Source organism: Phyllobates terribilis, unplaced genomic scaffold, assembly GCF_046119375.1.
Source record: "Phyllobates terribilis strain yellow unplaced genomic scaffold, ASM4611937v1 Scaffold_4__5_contigs__length_816908805, whole genome shotgun sequence".
Classification (NCBI taxonomy): Eukaryota; Metazoa; Chordata; class Amphibia; order Anura; family Dendrobatidae; genus Phyllobates; species Phyllobates terribilis.
In genome coordinates this window covers 689,085,861-689,113,146 of record NW_027362764.1, presented here as the reverse complement: position 1 = coordinate 689,113,146, position 27,286 = coordinate 689,085,861, and the positions used below count along the sequence as shown (strand labels likewise).

At 40.3% G+C, this 27,286-nt stretch overlaps 1 protein-coding gene across 1 annotated transcript in view; it reads left to right on the top strand.

The window, feature by feature from the left end:
• MMP16 (matrix metallopeptidase 16) overlaps window positions 1-27,286 on the top strand; it is a 308,321-nt gene that overhangs the window by 119,770 nt on the left and 161,265 nt on the right. Inside the window, exon 2 of the mRNA XM_073679550.1 lies at window positions 23,720-23,868. Coding sequence (XP_073535651.1) covers window positions 23,720-23,868 — 149 coding nt within the window. The remainder of the gene's footprint in view (window positions 1-23,719; window positions 23,869-27,286) is intronic.

Sequence of the window (27,286 nt, the reverse complement as noted above, 5' to 3'; positions counted from 1 at the left end):
ATAACATTTTGTTATGGATAGGATGAAATTTGCTGCAAAAAAACTGCTACAAAATCCACACATGAGTTCAGTGAAGTTTTTCCTGGAATTTTCCAAAATTTCATACCTTTCCTAACTTTTAGAAAAGTTTTATAAACTTCCGGAGACTCTTTTAAGTTAAAGTTTTTGAACTTTTAGTGGAGTAAGGAAGGAGCCAATTGTAATCCATGTGCCTAGGCTGGATTATAATGGCTTTTATAGGCTAGAATTCATGGCATCTATAAGGAAAAGATTCTTGGATAGTGTAGGTGGATTGGTTGGACTAACCAGTTGTCCTTTATGGATGGTAACATGGGGATTTTTTTTTTAATTTTTAAAATGAAAATTGATTTTGACTAGTTTCCAGTCAAGTCATTGCCTAGACAACATTGACCTAGATTAAACTAAGTAGTGTGATTTGTGTGTAGTGCTGACCCCGGTGAAATCGCAGTTATTACAGCTGCCATCAGTAATCACAGTTTACTATGAACACAGCTTGTAGATTAGAGAAAACACTGCTGACAGCTGACAAGTCCTGGTCCTCAGGATACTTCTCAGCAAGGCAATATGTAATGGAAAAAATAATATAACGCTATTATTATAAAAGAAAAAAAAACAGCTGCATATGAGTCTGCCGAGGTAGGAGGGCATCTTTACTCCATACTTATGTAACACATGGCAATTAGTCATTGTACGAACATGGTCACTGCTGCTCTACTAATATTTTCAGGATGATATGGGCCGACTAAATTACAATATATCGTACTTTGATGAAGATTTTATTACTAGTTATATTAATTTAATACATGTAGATGGTTATTCCTATGATAAAAGTTATCACCCAGCCAAAGGATAAAACTCTAAAATGCCCCATCAGAAATGGAGCAGTGGCCTGCCAAAATAGGCAGTCCCATAAAGAAAGAATGGATCAGTTATACCCATGTGCTAAAATAAACCCACAGTCAAACATAATGAATTGGAAAATTACTAGTAATATATGTCTACAGCCCAAAATGCAGATAGGAACATAGTAGTTCCATTTTTTAAAGGGGTTATAAACTACTCAAACAACCACTTCTCAGTCACTATGTTTCTCCCTTGTCAAATAATAACACCTATTCTCACCTCCGGTGTTCCAGCGTTGTGTCGGCACTGGCTCTCCTGAGGATGATCTCTCACTTCCTCCAGATGTATGTGATTCATCCGAAAGCGGGGAGAGTAAAGCCAGCGCTGATTGGCCGCCTCCGGATTTATGTGTCATCACATACATCCAGGAAGTGAGAGATCATCCCCGGAAGAGCCAGTCCTGACACCGCCGGTACGATGTCAGCATCGGAGGTACGTATAAGTGTTATTATTGTACAAGTGGGAAACATAGTGATTGAGAAGGAGTTAAAACTATTCTAAAAATTAATAGATTGCATATTTTTAATGTACAAATTACCTCTTCAGAGAAAAAGAGGACTTGAACTCTAGAGCGCCACCTATTGGAAGCAGCAATCCTACAAGTCACAATCGACCCTTTAACGAGTCGTGCAATATGACTTAGGATAAAAGCCAAATCAGAATCTCAATTTGCAGACACGGTGTTTCAGGCTGTTGGCCCTCGTCAGTGCAAAGTATGAGAACTGATTTGGCTAGGTGAGAGGCTCTGGAATGAGGTCTAAGGGGTAGCGTTTCTCCTTGTGGAGAGTGACGCACTGGATCTAGAGTTCAAGTCCTCTTTTTCTCTGAAGAGGCAGTTTGCATATTACATTTCCCAGAGGAGCATTGCATGGCGAATAAGCCTCCTTACCTTGACATGCCAGAGCCGGTGTGTCACTCTCCACAAGGAGAAACGTTACCCCTTAGACCTCATATTTTTAATGAAAAGTATAAACAACTCCCTCAGTTTTAGACTGTGCACAAGTTGTTGGATGGTCGGCCGTGGTGAGTTCTTGAACTTGTATTGTCTTTTGTTGCTGATTCTCTTTTTGTTGGTTGTATTAATGGTCTTTGTTTGCTCAGTTTTTCTTTTAGATGAGCTTGTATTGTGTTTTATTGCTGCTTCTGTATTGAAGAACATCTTTACTGTTGAGGTTTTGCAAATTATTTTTATTGTCTTGTGTTATTGATTCCCTTATTGTTGGTTGTATTGTCTTGCACTGTTTATATCCTTTTGAGGCTCTTCTAGATGACCTTGTATTATTTTATTGCTGGTTCTCTTTTGAAGTACTTCTTGTATTGTACTGTTCTTTAACATTGTGTTTTTTGTAGATTGTTTAGCATTGTTTTTGTGTTATTAGTTCATGTATTGTTGGTTCTGGTATACTGTTCATATACTGATGAGGTTCTTGTAGATGACCTTGTATCATCTTTTATTGCTGGTTCTCTTTAAGCTCTGGCACTGTTGGTTCTGTTGGTTTAGTATTGATGAATTTGTACTGTAATTATTCTAATGAGTCTGTGGTAAATCATCTATTAGGTGGTTCCCTGTTAAAGGGAACCTGACATTAGATTCATGCTACCTGAACTTTGGGCAGCATGAATAAATTACTAGCTGCATTATTGCAGCCATGTATACTTTACTCTGAAACACTCCGGAGTTTCAGAGAAAACATACTTTGAAAAGCTGGGCAGAGACTATGTGATTTGGATGACTAGTCCAAGAGATTGGTTGTGGGCAACTTCTCCTTGCCTTGCCTCGCTTCACTAGACTGACTAGTTTCTCCCAATACAGTCACATAGAGAGCAAGCAACTTGTCGGTCTGGGGGACCAATCTGGGCAGGGACTGGAATCTTGGACTTGAGAAAGCTGAACGCGAAACGCGCGTTGGGGTAAGGACTGTCACTGGTGGGCTCCATCAGATCCCCCTATTATGGATAAGAAGTATAACCCTACTCCTCTTCTCTGTCTCACCTTAATTTCTTTGTTATTTGACCTTTATATATATATACTGTAAACATATATATATATATATATATATATATATACAGTACAGACCAAAAGTTTGGACACACCTTCTCATTTAAAGATTTTTCTGTATTTTCATGACTTTGAAAATTGTACATTCACACTGAAGGCATCAAAACTATGAATTAACACATGTGATCTTATATACTTAACAAAAAAGTGTGAAACAACTGAAAATATGTCTTATATTCTAGGTTCTTCAAAGTAGCCACCTTTTGCTTTGATGACTGCTTTGCACACTCTTGGCATTCTCTTGATGAGCTTCAAGAGGTAGTCACCGGAAATGGTTTTCACTTCACAGCTGTGCCCAGTCAGGTTTAATAAGTGGGATTTCTTGCCTTATAAATGGGGTTGGGACCATCAGTTGTGTTGTGCACAAGTCAGGTGGATACACAGCTGATAGTCCTACTGAATAGACTGTTAGCTGCTTTTTTTCTTGCCATAATACAAATTCTAAGTAAAGAAAAACGAGTGGCCATCATTACTTTAAGAAATGAAGGTCAGTCAGTCCGAAAAATTGGGCAAACTTTGAAAGTGTCCCCAAGTGCAGTTGCAAAAAACATCAAGCGCTACAAAGAAACTGGCTCACAGGAAGACCGCCCCAGGAAAGGAAGACCAAGGGTCACCTCTGCTTCTGAGGATAAGTTTATCCGAGTCACCAGCCTCAGAAATCGCAGGTTAACAGCAGCTCAGATTAGAGACCAGGTCAATGCCACACAGAGTTCTAGCAGCAGACACATCTCTTCAACAACTGTTAAGAGGAGACTTTGTGCAGCAGGCCTTCATGGTAAAATAGCTACTAGGAAACCACTGCTAAGGACAGGCAACATGCAGAAGAGACTTGTTTGGGCTAAAGAACACAAGGAATGGACATTAGACCAGTGGAAATCTGTGCTTTGGTCTGATGAGTCCAAATTTGAGATCTTTGGTTCCAACCACCGTGTCTTTGTGTGACGCAGAAAAGGTGAACGGATGGACTCTACATGCCTGGTTCCCACCGTGAAGCATGGAGGAGGAGGTGTGATGGTGTGGGGGTGCTTTGCTGGTGACACTGTTGGGGATTTATTCTAAATTGAAGGCATACTGAACCAGCATGGCTACCACAGCATCTTGCAGCGGCATGCTATTCCATCCGGTTTGCGTTTAGTTGGACCATCATTTATTTTACAACAGGACAATGACCCCAAACACACCTCCAGGCTGTGTAAGGGCTATTTGACCAAGAAGGAGAGTGATGGGGTGCTACGCCAGATGACTTGGCCTCCACAGTCACCAGACCTGAACCCAATCGAGAAGGTTTGGGGTGAGCTGGACCGCAGAGTGAAGGCAAAAGGGCCAACAAGTGCTAAGCATCTCTGGGAACTCCTTCAAGATTGTTGGAAGACCATTTCCGGTGACTACCTCTTGAAGCTCATCAAGAGAATGCCAAGAGTGTGCAAAGCAGTCATCAAAGCAAAAGGTGGCTACTTTGAAGAACCTAGAATATAAGACATATTTTCAGTTGTTTCACACTTTTTTCTTAAGTATATAATTCCACATGTGTTAATTCATAGTTTTGATGCCTTCAGTGTGAATGTTCAATTTTCATAATCATGAAAATACAGAAAAATCTTTAAATGAGAAGGTGTGTCCAAACTTTTGGTCTGTACTGTATATATATATATATATATATATATATATATATATATATATATATATATATATATATATATATATATATATATATATATTTAACCATTGGAGACTAGATATGGAGGGTTTTTTTGCATATTGTATTGTATAAAATTGGATTTATAAATAACTTTTTTAGACTTCATATTGGTGGTTTCTAGTACTCTATTTTCTCCTTTTGTATGTCATCCATGAAGCATAGTCCCTGGCCGGTTTTTCAAAGTTTGTTTTCCATAAAACTCTGCAGCCTTTAGAATGAAACAAAAAAAAAATTTAGATTTGAGTCCTCAGTGCTTGATACCTTTTAATGGCTAACTGAAAAGATGGTAACAAATTGCAAGCTTTCGAGACTACGCAGGTCTCTTCATCAGGCTACCACAAAATCTGAAGAGTCACATATTTAACACAATAAGATACACAAAAAATGCAATAGGTAAGACAGGTGATGAAAAGCAGAGTTATTATGGAAGAGATAAACAGTTCTGGCTATAAATATTTTAGCAGTTAATAGATAAGGAGTGTGAGGGTATGTGCACACGATGCAGAAATGCTCAGGATTTTTTCCTGAGCGTTTCTGCATTTCTCTGGCAGGAAAAAACGCATGCGGATTGTACATGCATTTTCCTGCCAGGGACATGCGGAAATGAAGCGGTCTTCACTTTCATTTCCGCATGCGGGTTGACAAGCGCTTCCCAAGCGATTTTAGCATCACTTGGAAAGTGCTTGTCAACTTCACACTATATAAATCCATGCAACCGGCATGGATTTATATAGTGTGTGAATGTCAAAAAATAAAAAATAAATCTATACTTTACCCTCTGATGGCCCCCGGTGTCCGGCTTCGCTCGGTCCCAGCTGCCGGCAGTGAAGACTTTAGGACCTTCCAACGTCAGCGTCACGTGACCCGTCACATGACTCTGACGTCAGCGAAGGTCCTTCTTCATTCAACCGCGAAGTGCCCGGGAAGCCGACAGGACGCAGCGCGGGCCGTCAGAAGGTGAGAATATATATATTTTTTATTTTATTCTTTTTTTTTTAATGGTACCTGGGTCTGGATGAGAGTCCTCTCATCCACACCCGGGTACCATCCGCACATTAGACCGCATGAAAAGCGCATCAACATATACAGTGATGCGGATTCCATGCGGTCTAATGCAATTCAATGGCGGCAAAAGAGCAGCGTTTCCGCAAAATTAATTGACATGCTGCGGATTTTTGACCGCAGCGTTTACGCTGCGGAAAAATCCGCATCATGGGCACAGCACATGCGGATTTCAATTGGGGAACATTGCTGCCCTTCTACCATGCTTTTTTCATGCGTTTCCGCGGCGTTTACGCAACTGCAAAAACGCCGTGGAAACGCATGAAAAACGCATCGTGTGAACTCAGCCTGAAGGTTTTATTGTCCTGTGATTAGGTCCAGTGTTATGATGGCCTCACAAGTCTGAGGAGCCCATTCCTTAGTTGATGTAGAATGACATAAATTCATGCGACACATTCATTCCTGCTCTGAAAGTGTTAAATGTCACCATCAGTTTATATTCTGAGATTCTTCTTTCTCTTTGAGATTTGAAGTTACCTTTTAATATCAGTAATTTCATGTCTTTTATGCTGTGATCAGGGGAAAAAAGATGCTTGGCTACAGGTAGATCTATTCTTTTTTCTTTTATTGTGTGGCGATGATGATTCATCCTTGTTCTAAGTTTTTGCCCTGTCTCCCCTACATAAAGACCCCCAGCTGGACATTTGGTACATATAATTAGGTACACTACATTAGATGTGATACAGCTGAACGTATCTGGGATCTTATAGTCCTGATGTGAATTGGGGATCTTTATCTTGTCTGTGGTCGTTATAAACGGACAGGTTTTACATTTTTTTCTGGTTGCAAGGAAAGGTACCTGTAGCTGGTGGAGATGACAGGGAGCTTCTGACAATGATGCTTCTTAGATTTGGGGGCTGCCTGAAACACAGAAGTGGGGGGTCTGGAAATATGGATTGTAATCGGGCATCTTTTTGTAGTAAGGGTTGTAGTTTCCGTGCAGCTCTCCTTAGCGCCTCCAGATTTGGATTGTAGGTGACTACTAGAGGCACCCGGTTGTTTTTTTGTTTGGTTTTGTAATGTAGGAGATGATTCCTTGATATTCTGGTGGCTCTTGTAATCTAGTTCTCAATTGTTCTTGGATGGTAGCCCTGTTTAAAGAAAGGTCTTTCTGAGGCCATCAAGGTGTTTGTCTCTATCCATCTGGTTGGAACATATCCGATTGTATCTCATGGCTTGGCTGTAAAAAATAGTTTTTTATGTGTTTTGGATGGAAACTGTCCCATTTAAGGTATGTAGGACAGTCGATTGGTTTCCGGTACAAGGATGTCTCTATTTCATTGTTCTGTAGCTTGATGATGGTGTCCAAAAAGTTAATTTCAGTACAGGAGTAGTTGAGTGTTAGGTTGATGGTGGCATGAAATCGATTAAAGTGTTCATGGAACGTCTTCAGCTGCTGCTCAGACCCCGTCCAGATGATTAAAATATCGTCAATGAAACGATAGTAGGCCAGAGGCCTGATGGGACACGAGGACAAAAAGTCACTTTCAAGCTTGGCCATGAAAAGATTTGCGTACTGTGGAGCCATTTTACTTCCCATCGCTGTACCAGTTTCCTGTAGATATATGTTGTTATTAAATTCATAGTAATTGTGGGTGAGGATGAGTTCTGTAAGTTTGACCACAGAATCAGCATCAATTCCTGTATTTTCTATGAAGATTTTGCAGACATTTAATCCATCCTTGTGTGGGATATTAGAATACAAAGATTCCACATCCATGGTGGCCAGGATGGTTTCTTCTGGTAGAGGACCTATTGCTGCTAGTTTATCCAGTAGGTCTGTCATGTCCTGAATGTAGCTGGGTGTATTCTTTGCCAGGGGTTTAAGAACACGCTGTACCCATCCGGAAACTTGCTCAGTAAGGGTGCCCACACATGAAATAATTGGTCTTCCTGGATTTCCAGATTTGTGTATTTTGGGGAGCATATAGAATGTCCCTATTCTTGGACTCTCTGGTATCAGGTCATCGGCTCTTATGGATTTGTCAGGCAGACACGATACCAACTTGTTTAGTTACTTGTAATAGTCCTGCGTAGGGTCAGACTCAAGTTTTTTGTAGTAGCGCGTGTCCATCAGTTGTCTGTTTGCTTCCTTCATGTAGTCTGATGTGTTCATCATGACTATTGTGACGCACCCCTGGGCCTGTGTCGCGCAGCGTTGCGCACGCGGGAGCTTACCCGGAGTCGGATCTGTTGAAGGTAGTAGTCTCGTGGCGGTGACCCGGTCCGTGCCCAGGGAGTCAGACTAAGTGGCGCTGTATTAGCGGTAGATGTTGGACGACTACGCCACCCGTTGAATGCAGCTATGGAGCTGCCGCTGCAGGGCAGACCGCTGAGGCCGGTGGTAGGATTGTGCAGCGTGATAGTATAACCCCCAACGGGAGGGGTATGGCCTCAGGGCAGCCGACGTGGACGATGGGGGTAGCAGGAACCACTCGGAGACGGTACGGTGTAGTTCAGGGTCTTTACTGGTGACAAAGATAGACCCTCCCGGAGTACTGGCTAGCGATTGGGGCCTGGTCAGTCCTTGAGCAGATGGGATCTCCCCTGGCCAGGCGGAATTGTAGGCCTCCCAAACTAACTGTACTCTTCTGGCTACCTTGCTAGAGGCGGGTAAAAGTAGCCCACGTCCCTGAGTGTGCCGTGTGGTGCTCACCCGTATGGCCGGTGACTCGGGACCTTCTAGTAGCTTCCGCTCCATGACGGCGGTGCTGGTCACATGCGTGTGAACGTGCCTTCGGGTTTCTTGGCCAGAGGACCTGGAATCCCCTGCCTGACGGATTCTGCTGCTGGGTAGGAGTTAGTCCCCACAGCCTCGGACTCCGGGTCCGGTAAGAAATCTTCTCAGTCAGGGCGAGCTCTGCAGCTGCCAGCCCCTGACTCCTTGTAACACTGCTCCCACAGAGCTCCTGATGTTCTGTTCCTATATTTGCTTCTTTTCTCTGTCTCTACTTCTTCTCTACTCACTAACCCTGCCTCAGCCCCAGGTTTATATAGGGGAAGTCCTTCCCCTCCCAGGACTGGGCAGGAGGTGTGGCATGCATAGGATTCCTGACCAAGAGACCTCCCACCTGCTCTCAGACATAACATTGCTGTTACTGTGGAAACCAGACCCCTGGGGTGCCACAATTGCACCACCCTTGTCAGCAGGTTTAATGATGATTTCTTTGTTGGTTTTCAAAGATTGTATGGCCTTTCTCTCCTGGGCACTGATGTTGGATGCTTGTCTCCTGTTTGTGTCTAGGATGGTGGATTTCATCACATGTCTGAAGGAGTCTATATATGTATCCAAATGAGGGTTGCGTCCAGGTGGCGGTGTGCAATCTGACCTCTTCTTGGTTGTCAAGATCCCTTTTCCTTCAGTTCGGGTGGGTTCTGAATCTTCCTGATTGGATGATGATAAATGTCTGACATGGAAACACTAATTTTTATTCATTACTGGTTAAATGCAGTTTGATATTTTCCAACTCCCAATATATAGCAGCAGTGACAGTATGCTCACATTATCGTATGTCCTAATTTGCTTTAAATATACAAATTTGATTAAAAGCTGTGAAAGTGAAAATTAGCGAGAAGGGATGTCAAAGTATGGTTTGCCATAGGGACGTATGGAAAATAATAGTGAAAAAGAAAAAATGATGTTGTCATCAGCGGTTATAGTTCAATCCAAGAATATAACTGCCTAATAAGTGTAACATGAGTTTTGGGACATTGTGACCATACTAATAATATATAAGCATTAAATATTAGCAAATTATAATCCTGCTAGATATTAATTGGAATCTCATTTTTATTTCCATTCCGTTGTGCTGTTTAGAGCCACTTATTTTAGTAGAAAATGATAATGACTCAGGAGATGATGTAAAAGACATAACATGAAGCCTGTTTCAGATGGAGCAATATGGCCACATTTGAGTTATGGATACAACACTGAACCTCTAACAATTTTATTAAGCCTAACCTTTTATTAGATCTCTGTATGGGTGAGTGGAGCATGGTGGTTGCTCAGGTCTGAAAGAAGCACTCCCATCAAAAATTGTATCCCCGTAATATATTGCACTCATCATATTATATAGCACTGTGTACTTACAATTGCTCATTTTGCCCTTCTACCCAGTAAATTTTTCTGTTTTCCATTAAGTCTATGACATCATGTGATTAAAAACTGACTAGCTGAATCATTGTAAGCTCTATGTAGAAATAGGAGGTTAATTTTCACTGTATGACTCAGGTCACTGCAAAAGTCCCTGGCAGGGGAGGAGGGAGCAACTGGGTCAGAAGTTGAACGATTTGTGCAGGGACAAGAGACTTCCTGTTTCTACGTAGAGCAGAGAAAAGAGAAGAATTATCTGGGTAGAAAGGCAAAATGAGCAATTGTAAGTACACAGTGCTATATACAGTTGAAACCAGAAGTTTACATACACTATATAAAATACACATATGCATGTTTTTCTCAATATCTGACATGAAATCAGAATAAACCTTTCCTGTTTTAGGTCAGTTATGATTACCATAATTTTTAATATTTGAAAAATGGCAGACTAAAGAGAGAGAGAGGATGTTTTAAGGCATTTTTATTACTTACTGCAAAGTCAAAAGTTTACATACACTTAGATTACTGTGCCTTTAAACAATTCTGGACTGTCCATATGATGATGTCATGTGTTTTGGAAGCTTCTGATAGGTTTTTTGGCAACATCTGAGTTAATTAGAGACATACCAGTGGATGTAATTTAATGCACACCTGAAACACACCGCTTCTTTGTGTAGCATCTTGGGAAAGTCTGAAGAAATCAGCCAAGATATCGGAAAGAGAATTGTGGACTTGCACAAGTCTGGCTCATCCTTGGTTACAATTTCAAGATTCCTGAAGGTGCCTCGTTCATCTGTACAAACAATTATACGCAAGTACAAACAAAATGGGAATGTCCAGCCATCATACCGCTCAGGAAGGAGATGGGCTCTGTGTCCCAGAGATGAACGTGCTTTGGTCCCACATGTGCATATCAACTCAGGGACAAAAGCAAAAGAACTTGTGAAGATGATGGCGGAAGCTGGTAAGATTGTGTCAATATCCACAGTGAAATGAGTACTGTATCAACATGGGCTGAAAGGCCACTCTGACAGGAAGAAGCCATTACTCCAAAAGAAACTTAAAAAAGCCAGATTAATGTTTGCAAATACACACAGGAACAAAGACCTTAATTTTTTGGAGACATGTCCTGTGGTCTTATGAAACTAAAATTGAACTTTTTGGGCATAATGACCATCATTACATTTGGAGGAAAAAGGGAGAAACTTGGAAGCCTAAGAACACCATCCCAACTGTGAAACACGGGGGTGGCAGCATCATGTTGTGGGGTTGTTTTGCTTCAGGAGGGACTGGTGCACTTCACAAAATAGATGGTATCATGAGAAAAGAAGATTATGTGGCAATACTGAAGCAACATCTCAAGACATCAGCCAGGAAGTTAAAGCTTGGACGGAAATAGGTCTTCCAAATGGACAATGACCCGAAGCATACTGCCAAAATGGTAACAAAGTGGCTTAAGGATAACAAAGTCAATGTTTTGGAGCAGATATCACAAAGCCCTGATCTCAATCTTATTGAAAATTTATGGGAAAAGCTGAAAAGGCAGATGCGAGCGAGACGACCTACAAACCTGGATCAGTTGGTCAGTTTTGTCAGGAGGAATGTGCCCAAATTGCGACCAACTATTGTGAGAAGCTTGTGGAAGGATATCCCAAACATTTGACCTAAGTCATTCAGTTTAAGGGCAATGGTACCAAATACTAATGAAATGTATGTAAACTTTTGACTTTGCAGTAAGTAATAAAAATGCCTTAAAACATTCTCTCTCTCTCATTATTCTGGCATTTGGCAAATATTAAACATTAAGGTAGACCTATACATATAGTGTATGTAAACTTCTGGTTTTAACTGTACGTTTGATATGCCAGAAATGCCTCTGTATGTATTATCCATTTACATTTTATTATGGCCCTTGGGAGTGATTCAATATAACAATGTGGCCCTCGGAGCAGGTTGTGCACCCCGCTCTACAGACTCTGGCCTTCTTGTATGTATACGTGTATTCGGAGACAAGGACGGACAAGGTCCCATCGCACAAGAACATGAACAATGTTCCTTAGCTACCGTTTTTGTATATCTTTTAACTCTGAATGAATTGTTCATAATAATTAATTATTATAATTGTCCCATGTAATAATATTTCTGTATATTCTGTGGAAATATAAAAGGAATACATTAAGATACCTCAGTATGCTTACCTGCAACCCAATAGAAGACCAAGGATTACACATTGTGAAATCACAGAGTATTGTGCCAGATTATAAACGCAGCTCTGCCATGGACTATGTGATTTATGGGGCCTTTATAAATGAGCTTTTAATAATGCAGTTTATTCATTTGATCTTTCTATCATTGGAAATGCTGATGATTTGACTATAGATTGATCAGCAAACAGAGATTTGTGCTGTATGTTTTATGTTGTAGGAGGGATGACATACTGAATCTTTGTCTTAGGTACATAAAATAATTTTTTACATTTTGTGATAATCGTGTAATCTGGAATGCACATTACACACATTACAATTCATGCCAACCCATATTACAATTTTTGACAACCCAGATCAGTAGCCGGTCACCTTGTAGCTGCCATTAAGGATCTTGCATTTTGGGATCGTTCTTGGTACTGACAAAGTGCTTAGTAATTATTGCACGTTTCCGTATGTCCAAAAGACTGAGATTGACAATGCTCAAGTTCCTGCTTCTGCAATAACAGGGACTTGGCACGCCTGTTTTTTTGATTATTTGGGACCCAAATAGTTAATGAGAATCTGTCAGCACAAAATGACTGTTCAAACCAGGCACAGGAGCTCCATACGCCTTTGGTGTGAACAAGCAGTGTTTCCTATCGACCTCCACTTCTTCTTTACAGAAGATAAGGCCGAGAGACATGGAAAGCAAGTAGGTGGAAGGGTGCACTGAACTGCTTAATCACTCCAAGGGTTCACCGAGAGCCTGTGCTTGGTTTGATCAGTAATTTTATGCTGACAGATTACTTTCTTTAAATGCCCACTCAGTAGATCTTTATAACATATATAATGAACATATCATGCAAGTCAGGTTTTTGGGATAATTCTCACATGGGGGTGTCTTTGATTGGACCCATATCCGTTTTAAGAATGGAGTTCCATGTCTCAATTTCAAGAGTTTCTGTGCATGTTATTTTTACTTCTCATAGACTCTAATGGAAAGAGACCATACATAGCAGCTAGTTTTCCTCCAAATAATTGGATTGGGCACCTTTGTCCTCATTATTACCATTCAGGGAATATGCCGCAAATTCATCAGGATTTTATTCTTGGGATTGATGGGGTCATCCTTGGGATTGGTTTGATGTGCCTATGAATAAATTCCTATCTGTCCTATAATTTAGATGATTTATTTATTTTGCTTAGTTATACAGTGCCATTTATTCCAAAGCACTCTACATATATCAGTGCTCAATGGTCTCACAATCGAAATTCCCTATCAGTATGTCTTTGGAGTGTGGGAGGAAACCGGAGAAGCCGGAGGAGAATATACCGATTAGTTCACAATACAGAGTTTTCTGCTCATAATAGTCTATGGTTTTAAATAACGAGGCCATGTAGGAGTTCCTACTTGTCTTGTAAAACATTGAGTCTAGGAGAAGACCTGATAGTTCATCCATCACTGAGTCCCATTGGTTTTAATAATTGGGTAGTCAATCCCCAATGCAGATGTTTCTGTGAATATTTCAAATAGTCAAAACTGAGCAGTAACTATTCTTTGAGTGTCTACTTCTCCAAAAATGGTGACCTTGTTTAGTGGATCAGAGGAAACAAAATAGTCAAATGAGTTCAATCGGTCCTAAGGATTAGGTGGTCTTCCTAAGTGCAATAGTTTCTGTGCATATATCTCTTAAAACCTTTAAAGTGATTATGCATGAGTGATACTCTCCTTCACCAATAAGGACTGTAGACTGTGGTTTTCTATAATAATGGTGGTCCTATTTGATAAACACCCACTGATTTTTAGGACCTAAACAAATTCCAAAAATATCAAAAATTCATTCCAAAAGTAGAATTTATCATGAACCCTCTTTCAAAGGGTTGTCCGGTCTAAACCGATAAGTCTGCAGTCGCTTTGTGTGACTGCAGACTTATGAATGCCCCCAGCGCATGCACTTTGGGTATTCGCCGGTATCATACATATGCATTATACATACTCCCGGCCAGGGCCTGTCTAGTGGGTGTGGCCTCGCTCCATACACTTGTATTGAGCGAGGCCGCGCACCGTCTAGTGACATGGCTATCTAGTGGGCGTGGCCGACTAGAGGGTGTGGCCTTGCACCATTAAAATGTTTGGAAGTGAGGCTGTGTCCACTGACCAGGAGTATAAATCATATATACCCTCCGGTCCCGGGTCAGAACCTGCCATCCCTGCAGCGCACAGTGGGGGGATTCATAAGTCTGCAAGTCACACAGACTGACTGCAGGCTTATTGATTTGGACCAGACAACCTCTTTAAGTATCAGAAAGCGAGATCAATACAGATTTTGGTAATGTGATCGTGTAGCTGGAAATCCCTATGTATTTTAGGCCTACAACATGTTACTGGATTACTGAATGAGCAAACGCCCATGCAATCCCCCTCTCATATTTTTTTCCCATAAGAATTTCTTTTAATTTCTTTCTACTAAGGTTTGTCCTGGAATAACCTAGGAAAACAGCCCGTCTGGCATAAATAACATGCGAGAGTCATTTATCTTTATAAATATGCCATGCATTCAATTGTATAAACTGGATATCTTGATGAGACACTTTATCATCGTACACCTAAGAATACGCAAGTCCGAAATCTGCCCTGTATTATTCTAAAGATTAACTAACTGTTTGTTGAGTCAGGGAATTATTTACATTGGCAGACAATGCAGTTCCGAGTTGGATATGAATTGCGCTCCACACGTCAAAATGCTGAAGTTTTCCTTTTAATGGTGACATCTGGCATTCTTTTTTCTGCGGAGCTGATGTTTATAGTGGAGCGCGCTCATATTTCACCTAATAACTTGTTTGTGTTTTCAATCTTTGCTCGGGTTTGTAGCTCTTCAGCAGGATTTGAATCCGTCAGATATGTTAATAATGCAACAGAGGAAAACTTTCATGGGAATTTGAAGAACACGCTTTCTTAGTTTTATATTGACCAAATTCGTAAGCATTGGGAAGAAAAAATTTCTTCATGTTTTACAATTAAAAGTTCAAGGATTACCAGAGTAAATTAAAAGTCTGCTGAACCCATTTACTGACATCAGGTTCCCTACTTGCTATTCTGGGCATTACGATTCATTGTTTGCCAAGAGTTTAATTTTCTATGACAGGTTTTTATTTCAGTTGCACTATCTAGGACAGGCAGTCTCCTTCTTTCAATTGCACGACTCTAAACTGTCCCCAAAGTCCTTGTCAAGGGCTGAAATGGAGAACATAAGATCTAAGTGAGAAACCCATAGATGCTGTTGACTGGTCAACATGGTCCACTGAGAGTATCCTTCTATTAAAATGAGCACCTCCTTTAGGCTTTATTCGCAGGTCAGAATCAAAAAAATTGACTGCTTTCATCTGTGTTATAGTCTGTTTTCTATCCAATTGTCAATTCTTTACCTTCCAGGTGTCATCCATTCTTCTTGTATGCAGATGGAGGTTTCCTATGCTTCTCTTAACTACTAGTCCATGGAAAATCAACAGCACGTAGATGCTTGCCTATCCTTGCTCTGTTCTTTTTTTTCATGGACAAGTTCAGTTGAATGGGCGAGTAGTTCTCCTTTATTTTTATTCGGACCATTGGTCTAAGAAGAACAAAACAGTTGAGTAGCCCTTCTGAATATAATTTGACGGGAGACACTGACATGTGAATATGGCCTCTGTTATGGTTTCACCTACACTATTAGAGTCTATATTAATCACATGGTAAATTACCAAGGATTTTCTATTGTGTTCAGTTTAGAGTCTTGACTACATGAACAACGTGAAGAATGGTAAAGCTAAATGTATGTGTCTGGGAGCATTGATGGGGAGACCAAGATCCAGGCAGCATGTTCTCCATATCTTCCTGTCTCCCCAACCATGGCCACTAACAATTTGTTCTTGTTCTCTTCTTGTAAGATGCAAGCTGAGGGACAATGCAAACTGGCACAGATTGTGCTCTCATCTCTTTCCATGGGCGAGATATTATATAAAGTCACTAACATGCAGCCCCTAGAGACAAGCTATATGCACAATTCGGTAGACCCAGGAAGGTCCAATGACAACCCTCGATGCATTGAGAGTTACATCAATGGAGCTTGAGCTAGCCTCACATATCTGACCTTTGAATGGACAGTTTTATCACATAAGGTTAATTAGGCAGAGGCGATTTGGTAGTATTGTGGTGTTTGCCTGTTTTAGAGACAGGCTAAATGCACAATTCGGTAGACCCAGGAAGGTCCAATGACAACCTTTGATGCATTGAGAGTTACATGAATGAAGCTTGAACTAGCAACAGTTTTGTCACATAAGGTTCATTAGGCAGAGGCGATTTGGTAGTATTGTGGTGTTTGCCTGTTTTTTTTGGCAGTGTATCTTACTGTATTCCAATATAGTAGGATAAGTTGCAGCCTTATGTCTGAGTTCTACGTTGAGAGTCCTCGGAAAGTATACCTGACAGAAGGCAAAAATGTGATCTTAACAGAGCCTTAAACTAAAGGAGAGAAAACATAATTACAACTAATAGCTTGCGTATTTAAACCAAATCACAGAAAGATTATAAAAGAAATTTCATTGCTTGGGAGCCGCATTGGGACTCATAATCCGGCTTCAACTTTAGCCGTTGATATAATTTCTTGAGACTGTTCATGCTTCTCATTGAGGAGTCCAAGGGACACCTTTAGCTCCTAAAGTATTGTTTGGTGGACACTAATATAAGGTAATATCTCATCGTCCAAACTGTAGGTTGTTCCTGTTAATGCTGTGGAATATGTTGGAACTATATAAACTGTGGGAAATAAAAATCATAAACGAATGTTTAGGATTTGCCAGTCGTAAGCTCTGTCCAATACATTTTTGGCAGACAGCAACCTAATGCTTTCAGAGTCTTGTTAACTTTGCAATGTGCAACCGATAAGAATAATTGAATTTTATTAAAATGTGTTTTATAGGGTTTGTCTAATCCTGAGAATAGTCAAGGTAACGTTAATTAAATGCAGATTTTATTTTGCACACTGCACCCATGAGACAGCTGTGAACATACGAAAGATGTATGGGAAAATTGCAGCATGAGGATACAATTGAAGGACATGTAGGCTGAAGAGGGAAAAGAGTTGGGAGTAGAGAGGACGTTGTACACTTGCATAATGTGGGTTATTGGGGACAAGAGGACTTTGCTCTATAACTTAAAAATGACCAATTCATTTTTATAACTTCCTGTCCTCAGTTAAAGGGGTTGTCCAGTCTAACATGAAAAGTCTGCAGTCACTCTATGTGACTGCAGACCCTTGAATCTCCCCAGTGCACGCACTATGTGCTGCGGGGATCCGCTGGTTTCTGAGCCAGGAACAGCGGTGATGTATCAGTTATGCATACTCCTGGGCAAAACCCGTCTAGTGGGCGCGGCTTGGCTCCATAGACTTGTATTGAGCGCGACCGTTCAGTGAGTGCGACCTTGCTCCATACGAATGCCCTGGAGTATGCATAACCCAAATATCACCGCCGGTCCCGGCTAAGATACCGGCGAATCATGGCAGCACACAGTTCGTGCACTGGGGGGAATCATAAGTCTGCAGTCACACAGATTGACTGCAGACTTCATTTTATACCGGACAACCCCTTTAAAGGTCAACCGTAGAAAATAAAATAAGAAAGAGAAATGGAACATTAATGAGCATGTGTAACATCTTATAAACGTTTAAAAAGTTGGTATCTTCAATGTAAAGTGAGAAACTCCAGTATTACCAACCATCGGTATTATGGTGATTATTTCGGGTCGTCTGGTTTCCAGCTCATTTTTACAGTTTTTGAAAGTTTTTTTTTCTTCCTGTCTTGCTGTAACCTAGTATTAAAGACTGACGCATTGGCTAAGAAGTATTAGAGAGGAAGATGAAAATGATGTCACTTTTCCTATTATTGAAAATGTTATTATTCAAGTGGACCTGTCAAAAGATTTATCAATTCAAACGACACACGTAATAGATAGATTAGACCTATTAAGACTGGTGTACTCACTGTCACCTACCCTGATTGACAGCTCCTCAGTGTCTGAGATCTCACACTGCTCAGTACAAGGTGCAGCTGTCAATCATGCTGGGTGGGCGAAGACTGAATACACTTTACTTATGATCTCTCTCACTCTATAGCTGGACTTATGAAATACTCCGTTTAATATCAGGTTTATACAGTTATTCTGAATTGGAATTTCCATAAGTATACCTGAAGTTTATATTGCTAAAACTGATAACAGACACAATGTCGTCAAGTATCTGTTACCACTGTAAGAAAGCTAAAATATCCCTAAAAATTGCCAAAAATAATGGTAGAAGAATCCATAATGAAAAACAAAGTGAGCAACCAAGTTTTTTTCATTTTAGGAGGAGATTCTTTTTAAATATGGGTGACATTGGTTAAAGGTTATCTATCAACAGGTTTTTGCTACCTCATCTGAGAGCAGCATAACGTAGGAAAAGAGACCCTGATTCCAACGATGTATAACATTTGATTACTGCGCGCAGCACTTGTGACACAATCAGAGTTTTTAGATGTAGCATGTAGCAGAGCTCAGAAAGTTGACCCTGCCCACAACACAGCTTTCTATTTATATGGTCTATAGACAGTGAGCTGCTTATCAGTGGAGGGGAAGTGGTCCAACCACTGTTCACGCAAGCACCAGTCCTGGTAGTGATAATATTCTGGTGATAAAACCTTCATTCTATGGAAACCACAGCACACAGCCATATACAGTGGCCCCATTCATTCTTTCATGTACATGGATCAGTCATCCTAGTCCCTTGGCAGAAAAAACACCCCAAAGCATGATGTTGCCACCCCCATGCTTCACAGTAGGTATGGTGTTCTTTGGATGCAACTCAGCATTCTTTCTCCTCCAAACACGACGAGTTGTGTTTCTTCCAAACAGTTCTATTTTAGTTTCATCTGACCATATGACATTCTCCCAATACTCTTTTGGATCATCCAAATGTTCTCTAGCAATCTGTAGACGGGCCCGGACATGTAATGGCTTAAGCAGGGGGACACGTCTGGCACTGCAGGATCTGAGTCCCTGGCGGCGTAGTGTGTTACTGATGGTAGTCTGTTTAACGTTGGTCCCAGCTCTCTGCAGGTCATTCACTAGGTCCCCCTGTGTGGTTCTGGGATTTTTGCTCACCGTTCTTGAGATCATTTTGACCCCACGGGGTGAGATCTTGTGTGGAGCCCCAGATCGAGGGAGATTATCAGTGGCTCTTGTATGTCCTCCATTTTCTAATTATTGCTCCCACAGTTGATTTCTTCACACCAAGCTGCTTGCATATTGCAGACTCAGTCTTCCCAGCCTGGTGCAGGGTTACAATTTTGTTTCTGGTGTCCTTCGACATCTCTTTGGTCTTCACCATAGTGGAGTTTAAAGTGTAACTGTTTGAGGTTACGGACAGGTGTCTTTTATACTGGTAAGTTCAAACAGGTGCCAGTACTACAGGTAATGAGTGGAGGACAGAGGAGCCTCTTAAAGAAGAAGTTACATGTCTGTGAGACCCAGAAATCTTGCTTGTTTGTAATTGACCAAATACTTATTTTCCACCAAAATTTGAAAAAAAATTCTTTCCAAATCAGACAATGTGATTTTCAGGATTTGTTTTCTCATTTTGTCTCTCATAGTTGAGGTCTACCTATGATGTCCATTACAGGCTGACCTCATCTTTTTAAGTGGGAGAACTTGCACAATTGGTGGCTGAATAAATACTTTTCTTCCCCACTGTAAGTGACACATCTATGAAATCTGTGTCTGAGCTGCTATATTATTCTGTCCTTGGATTGCATAGCAAAAAGCTGTGGACAGATTCCCTTTCTAGGGCTTGTCCTACAATTACAACTTATTGCCTATCTTTTGAAAATAGAGGTCCTTTGGTTGCTCATGGTTGAGCACTGTACTTTGCTATATTCAAAAAGTGCCATAGACAAGGGGTGAATCAAACGCAATATTAATACATATGAAAAAAAAAACCTAAATTGCTGTTTTTTTGTTCTTCCGACCATGCAAAAAAGGAAACTAAATGAATTAAAATGTGCAATGTTCCCAAAGCAGTACCTACACATCAAATCATCTTGTGAAAAAAACTCTTGGGATAATAAATTAGATCTTTAAAAAAATGTTTTCCTAAAGAAAAAATTGTGAAAAATTAAAAAATGTGAACACTTTAAATACGAAACTCAAATAACAACGTATAAGACACCCCAAAAAAATGTAATAAAAGCCTTTCCGTTTCAATACATTATATGTACCCTGAAATCATCCCTTAACAAATACAACGTGTCTCCAAAAATGTAAAAAAAAAGTAATTGGCGAAAATTGAAAAACTAAAGAAAAAAGCCCCATCATAAGGGAAACAAAGTAAATGGTTGGATGGCAAAGGGTTAAAGTAATTTGAGCGTTGTGAGATGAGTAATTGCTTTCTCTAAAATATCTCATATGGTTTGTACAGATGTAAATGTTCCTTTTGGGTAGAATTTCAAGTGATCGGCTAAATAAGAGTAATAAATAATTGTTAAAATTCTGAAGAAAGCCTCCAGTAATAACATAGTTGTGGGGTCAGTGCAGTAGAGGAACGCAAGTGCTAAACAAGATTTATTGTACGTACTATAGTATTGTTCAAGGCAGGTTTTTTTTCCAAGGCTACGAATCAGTCTGTAAATTACCTCTCTCATTTATAATAGAAGCCGACAGCCAGCCAGCAGAGGAAAGCTACTGCCCTTTACATGCTCTTGCTTAATACTCGGTGATATTTTAGTGATATATATTGGGCAACCAAACCTGTCAAAATATTCATAAACTCTGCTGTCTTTAAAGTTTATCTGTGAAATTGAGTCAGAAGCATTATACGAAAGCTACATGAAGCACATACCTGACTCAGTGGTCTCAAGAAAGTGTGAACGTGCTCGTACACATTTCATGTATACCGGTTTATGCTCCGGCTCATTTCTTTGGTTTTGTTGTAGTTTCTTGTACTTTGTATAAACAGGGACATGGACCCCTTTTCTGAGCTGGTCATTTCATCTATATAGCTTCCCATGGGCAGATTTCTGAATATTCAGGCCGCGGTCCTGCTCTGCTCTTATCTACATTGAGGTCGGCTCATTTCTTTGTTTTTTTTTTGTAGTTTCTTGTACTTTGTATAAACAGGGACATGGACCCCTTTTCTGAGCTAGGCATTTCATCTATATAGCTTCCTATGGGCAGGTTTCTGAATATTCAGGGCCCAGTCGTGCTCTGCTCTTATCTACATTGAGGTCGGCTCATTTCTTTGGTTTTGCGTGGCCCCCGTTTCTGAGCTGGGCATTTTAACTATATAGCTTCCCATGGGCCGGTATCTGAACATTCGGGCCCTGGTCCTGTGCTGCTCTTATCTACATTGAGGTCGGCTGATACAAGATGAGGTTTTAATACTAGAGATAGAATAGGACCATCCTGACTGGTCACCTTGTCGCGGTGGGATGTCTTTTATGCTTTTTTGATCAAAATAGTGTTTACTAAATACTCTGTTATTTTCATGTACTATTACTACAGTATTTACTTATTACAGGGTATATGCTCATTTTGTTTTTTTCTTGGGTTTTATCTGTGAGATGGCCACAGTGTGAACGTGTTCTTACACATTTCATGTATACCGGTTTATGCTCGGGCTCATTTCTTTGGTTTTTCTGTAGATTCTTGTACTTTGTACAAACAGGGACGTGGCCCCCCCATTCTGAGCAAGGCATTTCATCTATATAGCTTTCCATGATCAGGTGTCTGAACAGTCGGGCCCCGGTCCTGCTCTGCCCTTATTCACATTGAGGTCGCCTGACAAAATGTGAGGTTTTAATACTAGAGACAGGATAGAACCATCCTGATGGGTCACTTTGTCGTGGTGGGGTGGCTTTTACGCTTTTTTGACCAAATAGTGTTTACAAAGTACCCTATGTTATTTACTTGTACTATTGCTATTTACTTACTACAGGGTATAGCTCTTTTTTTTTTCTTGAGTTTTTTCTGTGAAATGGCCACAGTGTGAACGTGCACTTACACATTTCATGTATTCTGGCTTATTCTCCGGCTCATTTCTTTGTTGTTGCTAAAGCTACATGAATCACACACCTGGACTCGGTGGTCTCAAGAAAGATTAAAAAAATCATAAAAGCCAATCTGATTTAATTTTTAGCTTGAATAACATGAAAGAACCAATCGCTATGACTATTGGCGCCTGTGCCATTTTCTTTTGTTGCACAGATTTTATAAATTCTGGCCAACAAGGCTGGTCCTACCTAGGAATTCAACCCCTTTGGCCGGGTTTTTTCACCTCGTAATTGATTCAGAAGCCACCAAAAATGTCAACCCAAAATAAGAAAAAAATGAGTAACAAAAAGGAAATCACTAAATCAGACAAAAGCAAGTCGTCAAATGTAAAAGCGAGGAACGGTGACTGCAAGATAGCAAATACTTTCCATGTAGATAACAGGAGCTTTGTGCTCCTGAAGGAGCTGCACTGTGACTTGGGGGAACACTTGTATTTCTATGTATGTATTTATCCATATTCACGTAGACCGATAGACCTTATGATAGATGGGTCTGTTGAGTGAATGAAAAGGGCTTGTTTGACAGTTTATTGTCCCCTATGGCAACAAAAATGCCGCATCGGCCACCAGATTTCTACTGTTGAGTAATGCAGGCAAATGTCGTATGAGGCTTTATGCTAGAAGAAAGAACTTCAGACCCTTAATAATAAATGTTAGATATAATCAATCACCTCTTCTTCCACTTATTAAAGTAAATCTGTCACCAGATTTCATGATACAAACAGCTTACATAGATCTTTTAGACCTGATGAGACTGGTATATTCACTTTGAAAATCCTTGTCAGAATGGCTGTATAATCCAGTTAGTAAGATGAGCCCAGCTATAGAATGAAATAGCTCATGAGTGAAAGCCTATTCAGTCTCCGCCCATCCAGCCTGACTGACAGCTGCAGCTTGTACTGAGCAGTGCAAAATCTCGGCAGCAGGAGGGAGGAGGGACACTGAGGAGCTGTCAGTTAAAGTAGTTGGGCACAGATTTAGCAGCACGAGTGAAGAGGGACACTGAAGAGCTAGTTGGATGAAGACGAGTTAAACTTAAAAGAAGATTATACAAACATTTTGACATGGATTTTCACAGTAAGTACAGCAGGTGCATCAGGTCTAAGATATTTACATAATAATGTATAACTTAAATATTTTCAATCTCTTATGAGTTGTAGCTGGAAATATGAGTAGGACTGGGGATGGAGGCTGCTCATTGGTAGAGGTTGTTGGGCCTCCTTATAGTATACCCTGTTTTTTGCAGGATATATTTGTGAAATTATATACATTTGTCAGAATGATGCATGTCCTCCCTTATAGGACTTTACACATTTTAATGAGACCACTGACGTGACAAAAGAAAACGTGACTGCTTTAGAAAGTCCAAAGTGCTGACCTGTATAATACTGGACATTGATGCTGAATCTGACTTTGCATTTTGTATTTTATGCCTGATAATTATATAAATAGGACAACATACAGTTATGTAGTTAATCATTTAACGATGTATTATTACTCTTAACACATTTATTATTACTATTGTGTTTTATTCATCTTTTAACCGATATTCATGTATTTTTTTTATTCATTTTCAGGGTTGGCTGCAGAAATACGGCTACCTTCCACCATCAGACCCCAGAATGTCGGTATTGCGCTCTGCAGAAACCATGCAATCTGCTATAGCTGCTATGCAGCAATTCTATGGTATCAATGTTACAAAAACAGTTGACAAATTTACAATTGAGTAAGTACATTTTCCTTACTGTAGAATTGTATGCAGTGTACTAGACGTCTCTTACACTGGTTTTTACTCAATTCTGAAAATGTATTTCATGAATGTTGACTTTCAATATTATAGTTTTATGCAAAGTATGAAAGTTATTTCCCTTTGTACATACTGTTAATCCACTAAAGGCAGCTTTGATTTGCCATTTGGGTTATGTGCACATAGCGTCTTTCAGACGCCGACTTAGAGGGAATCTGTCAGCAGGTTTTTGCTATATAATCTGAGGGCAGCATGAGGTAGGAGCTGAGACACTGATTTCAGTGATATGTCACTTATTAGGCTGTGTTCTGTTGTTTGAATACAATCAGTGTTTTATCACCAGGAGATTATCGCTGCCCTGACTACAGCTCACGTGCCTACTGGTCCAACTCCGCCCCCAGCAGCTGTCAATATACAGTGTACATAGAAAGCTGTGGTGTGGGTGGGGTTAGCATTTTGAGCTCTGCTACATGTTACATCTAAAAACTTTGATTGTATGACATCTGCTGCACCCAGTAAACTAAGTGATACATCGCTGGATTCAGGGTCTCTTTTCCTACATTAAGCTGCTCTCAGATGAGATTGCGAAAAACTGGTGACAGATTCCCTTTAACCTCATCATTTTTTGAAGTAGAAAGCTTTGCTGCCGACATATTTTATTGTTTAAAAAAATGAAATATAAGATAGTGGTTTCTATCAAGCAGAAGCCGACTGAAGAATGGTTAGGTCAGTTCTTTAATCCGATTCACGACTTTCCAATCCTGAAGCAATTAAAAGAAGTTACAAATGACGGAAGTTGTGCACAGCAAGCCGTTTTGACATTGCTGTGTATCTGTTCATTATGTTTATTGAACTCTTTTTCAGGCGAGTTCCAGGCGGAATCCACCTGAAGAAGAGGTTGTGGGCACATACTTTTTAGTGTTTATTTATTTTTTATTATTTTACTCTCTTATATAGTGACATTACTTTCACAGCGCTTTACAGACATCATCATCTCTGTCCCCATTGAGGCTCACAATCTAGATTCCCCATCAGTATGTCTTAGAAGTGTTGGAGGGAATTGAATAACCCTGAGGAAACCGACGCAAACATGGGGAGAACATACAAACTCCTTGCAGATGCATTAACATGGCCACATTCACACGTTCAGTATTTGGTCAGTATTTTATATTAGTATATGTAAGGCAAAATCAGGAGTGGAACAATCAGAGGAAAAGTATAATAGAAACACGTCACCACTTCTACATTTATCATCAGTCCTGGTTTTGGCTTACAAATACTGATGTAAAATACTGACCAAATACTGACCACGTGAATGTAGCTTATTTGTGATCTTCAGTAGTTTGGGTCATTGTATGTACAATGTAATTTACATTAAAAAAAAAAACATCAAAAGGATTATTCCTAACTTGGCAAGTTATCATCTATTCACAGGAGATCCGACTACTGGGACCAACAATTCTGAGAATGGGGCTTTTAGATGCCCCATCGGAATGGTGTGCTGGTCACACATGCGCCCCACCATTCCAGTCTTTGGCACAGCCGGATAGCAGCTGTCAGAATTTGTGGGGTTCCACCAGTTGGACCTCTTCGCTAGGGATCAGTAACTTATCCCCTAGCCTGTGGACAGGCGATCGCTTGCCTAGTTGCAATGTTGAGGCTAAATATAGGAACATGCATTTCCTCTTATTGGATTCATCCACAGTTTAAAATAGAGAAAATATGTACAAAAATTATTTCAATGTGTGTAACCCTGCAGAGACAAACGGAGAAACATCTGCCTGGGGCTGAGTATTCTGTAAAAGATGCTCAACTCAAACCATATCATGTGCCATCATGTGCCGCTGCTGCCTACCTAGAAGAGAGGAGTATGCCACATATATATCCATGCTTGGTGAACTAAGCTATGTAGAACACATAACAAAAAAATGAAATCTTCTAAAAAATCCCACTTGAAATGAAAATTTCATGAAGTCTCCACTTTTCTAAAAACAGTTTCCATAAGAAGCTAAATGCTGAGGGATTGGCTCCTGGAGCCACTAACAATCCGAGATACCTTCAGGGGAAAAAATCTAGTATTTCATTAAGACTCTTCAGATCAATATGTGATAGGGTTGAGAGGCCCCGTGGAAGTTCTTGTACCCGACCCGAACTTTAGTCCAAAGTTCGATTCGGGTACCAGATCGGTACTCTGACCCCATTTAAAACAATGGAGACTTGAACTTTGGATCTGGAAAAAAACTTTCTCTCTCTGCAACGGTCTTCTCCAGGAACTCCAAACATTGCAACGGGTTTCCTGGAGAAGTCCACGTTCAGCGTTTATCACTGGACACTAACTGTCTAGTACAAACCCCAAGATTTTAAGTTTGGGTTCGCTCATCTCTAGTATCTGATCAAGAAACACATGGATGGGCCGATTCCCCAAGGTCGAGAGTCGTTCTTTCTTCTCTTACACATAGAGTGGGGTCCAAGAGTGTGAGACCCCGGTCTATGAAGCCGATATTCCTTTAGTGTCTCTAGCTGGCAACACTTTCCTGTATTTTTCCACTTTCAGCTTTCTATAAAAATAGCAGAGATTAGGCAGATTATATGAATATATTTTAGGAAGTTGATTAATGATGAGATTGCAGCAGATATCACAATCTGTCAGGAAGTCGTCGATAACTGTCAGACTCTGGGGAGAACCACGTTAGGTGTCAGACAATACATTGTAAGTGATAATTGTCATGTTACGTTGTAATAATTCAATATCCTATATATATTTATTTATCCAATACGCTCCTAAATAATGTAACAGTATAGATGGGTTTCAAAATAAATATTCTGCTTCCCGTTCATGTCTTACTGTCTTCAGACATCTTTTTATCATTATATTGTGATAAGACATGAAGTCCTCCATGCGCCATGCTGGACTGGGGTTTATTGACCTCTCTACTTCCACAGAATGGGTGCACAGCCGAACACTTAAAGGAAACGTGTCATCAGAAAACGACCTATTACTAAGATCAGATTTTTATTTTAAATGTATTTCTTCAACAGAGAAAGGAAAAGCTCTCCATGTGGGAATCTATATTATCAAATAGACATCGAGGTGCAAGGACTGGTCACCTAAAGTGGTTGTTCTTGGCAGGAACAACACTGGAAATAGCCAAGATACAGTGGTGTGAAAACGTGAAAAGATATTTATTATTAAGGGAAAAAGAAATCCAAACCTCAGGGCGCTGTGTGAAAAAGTGATTGTTGCCCCCTTAAAACATAAATTAACTGTGGTTTATCACATCTTTGGGAAGCTGAGTTCAATTTCCCTAGCCACACACAGGCCTTTTTACTGCCACACCTGTTCGCAATCAAGAAATCACTTAAGCAAGACCTGCCTGACAAAGTGAAGTAGACCAAA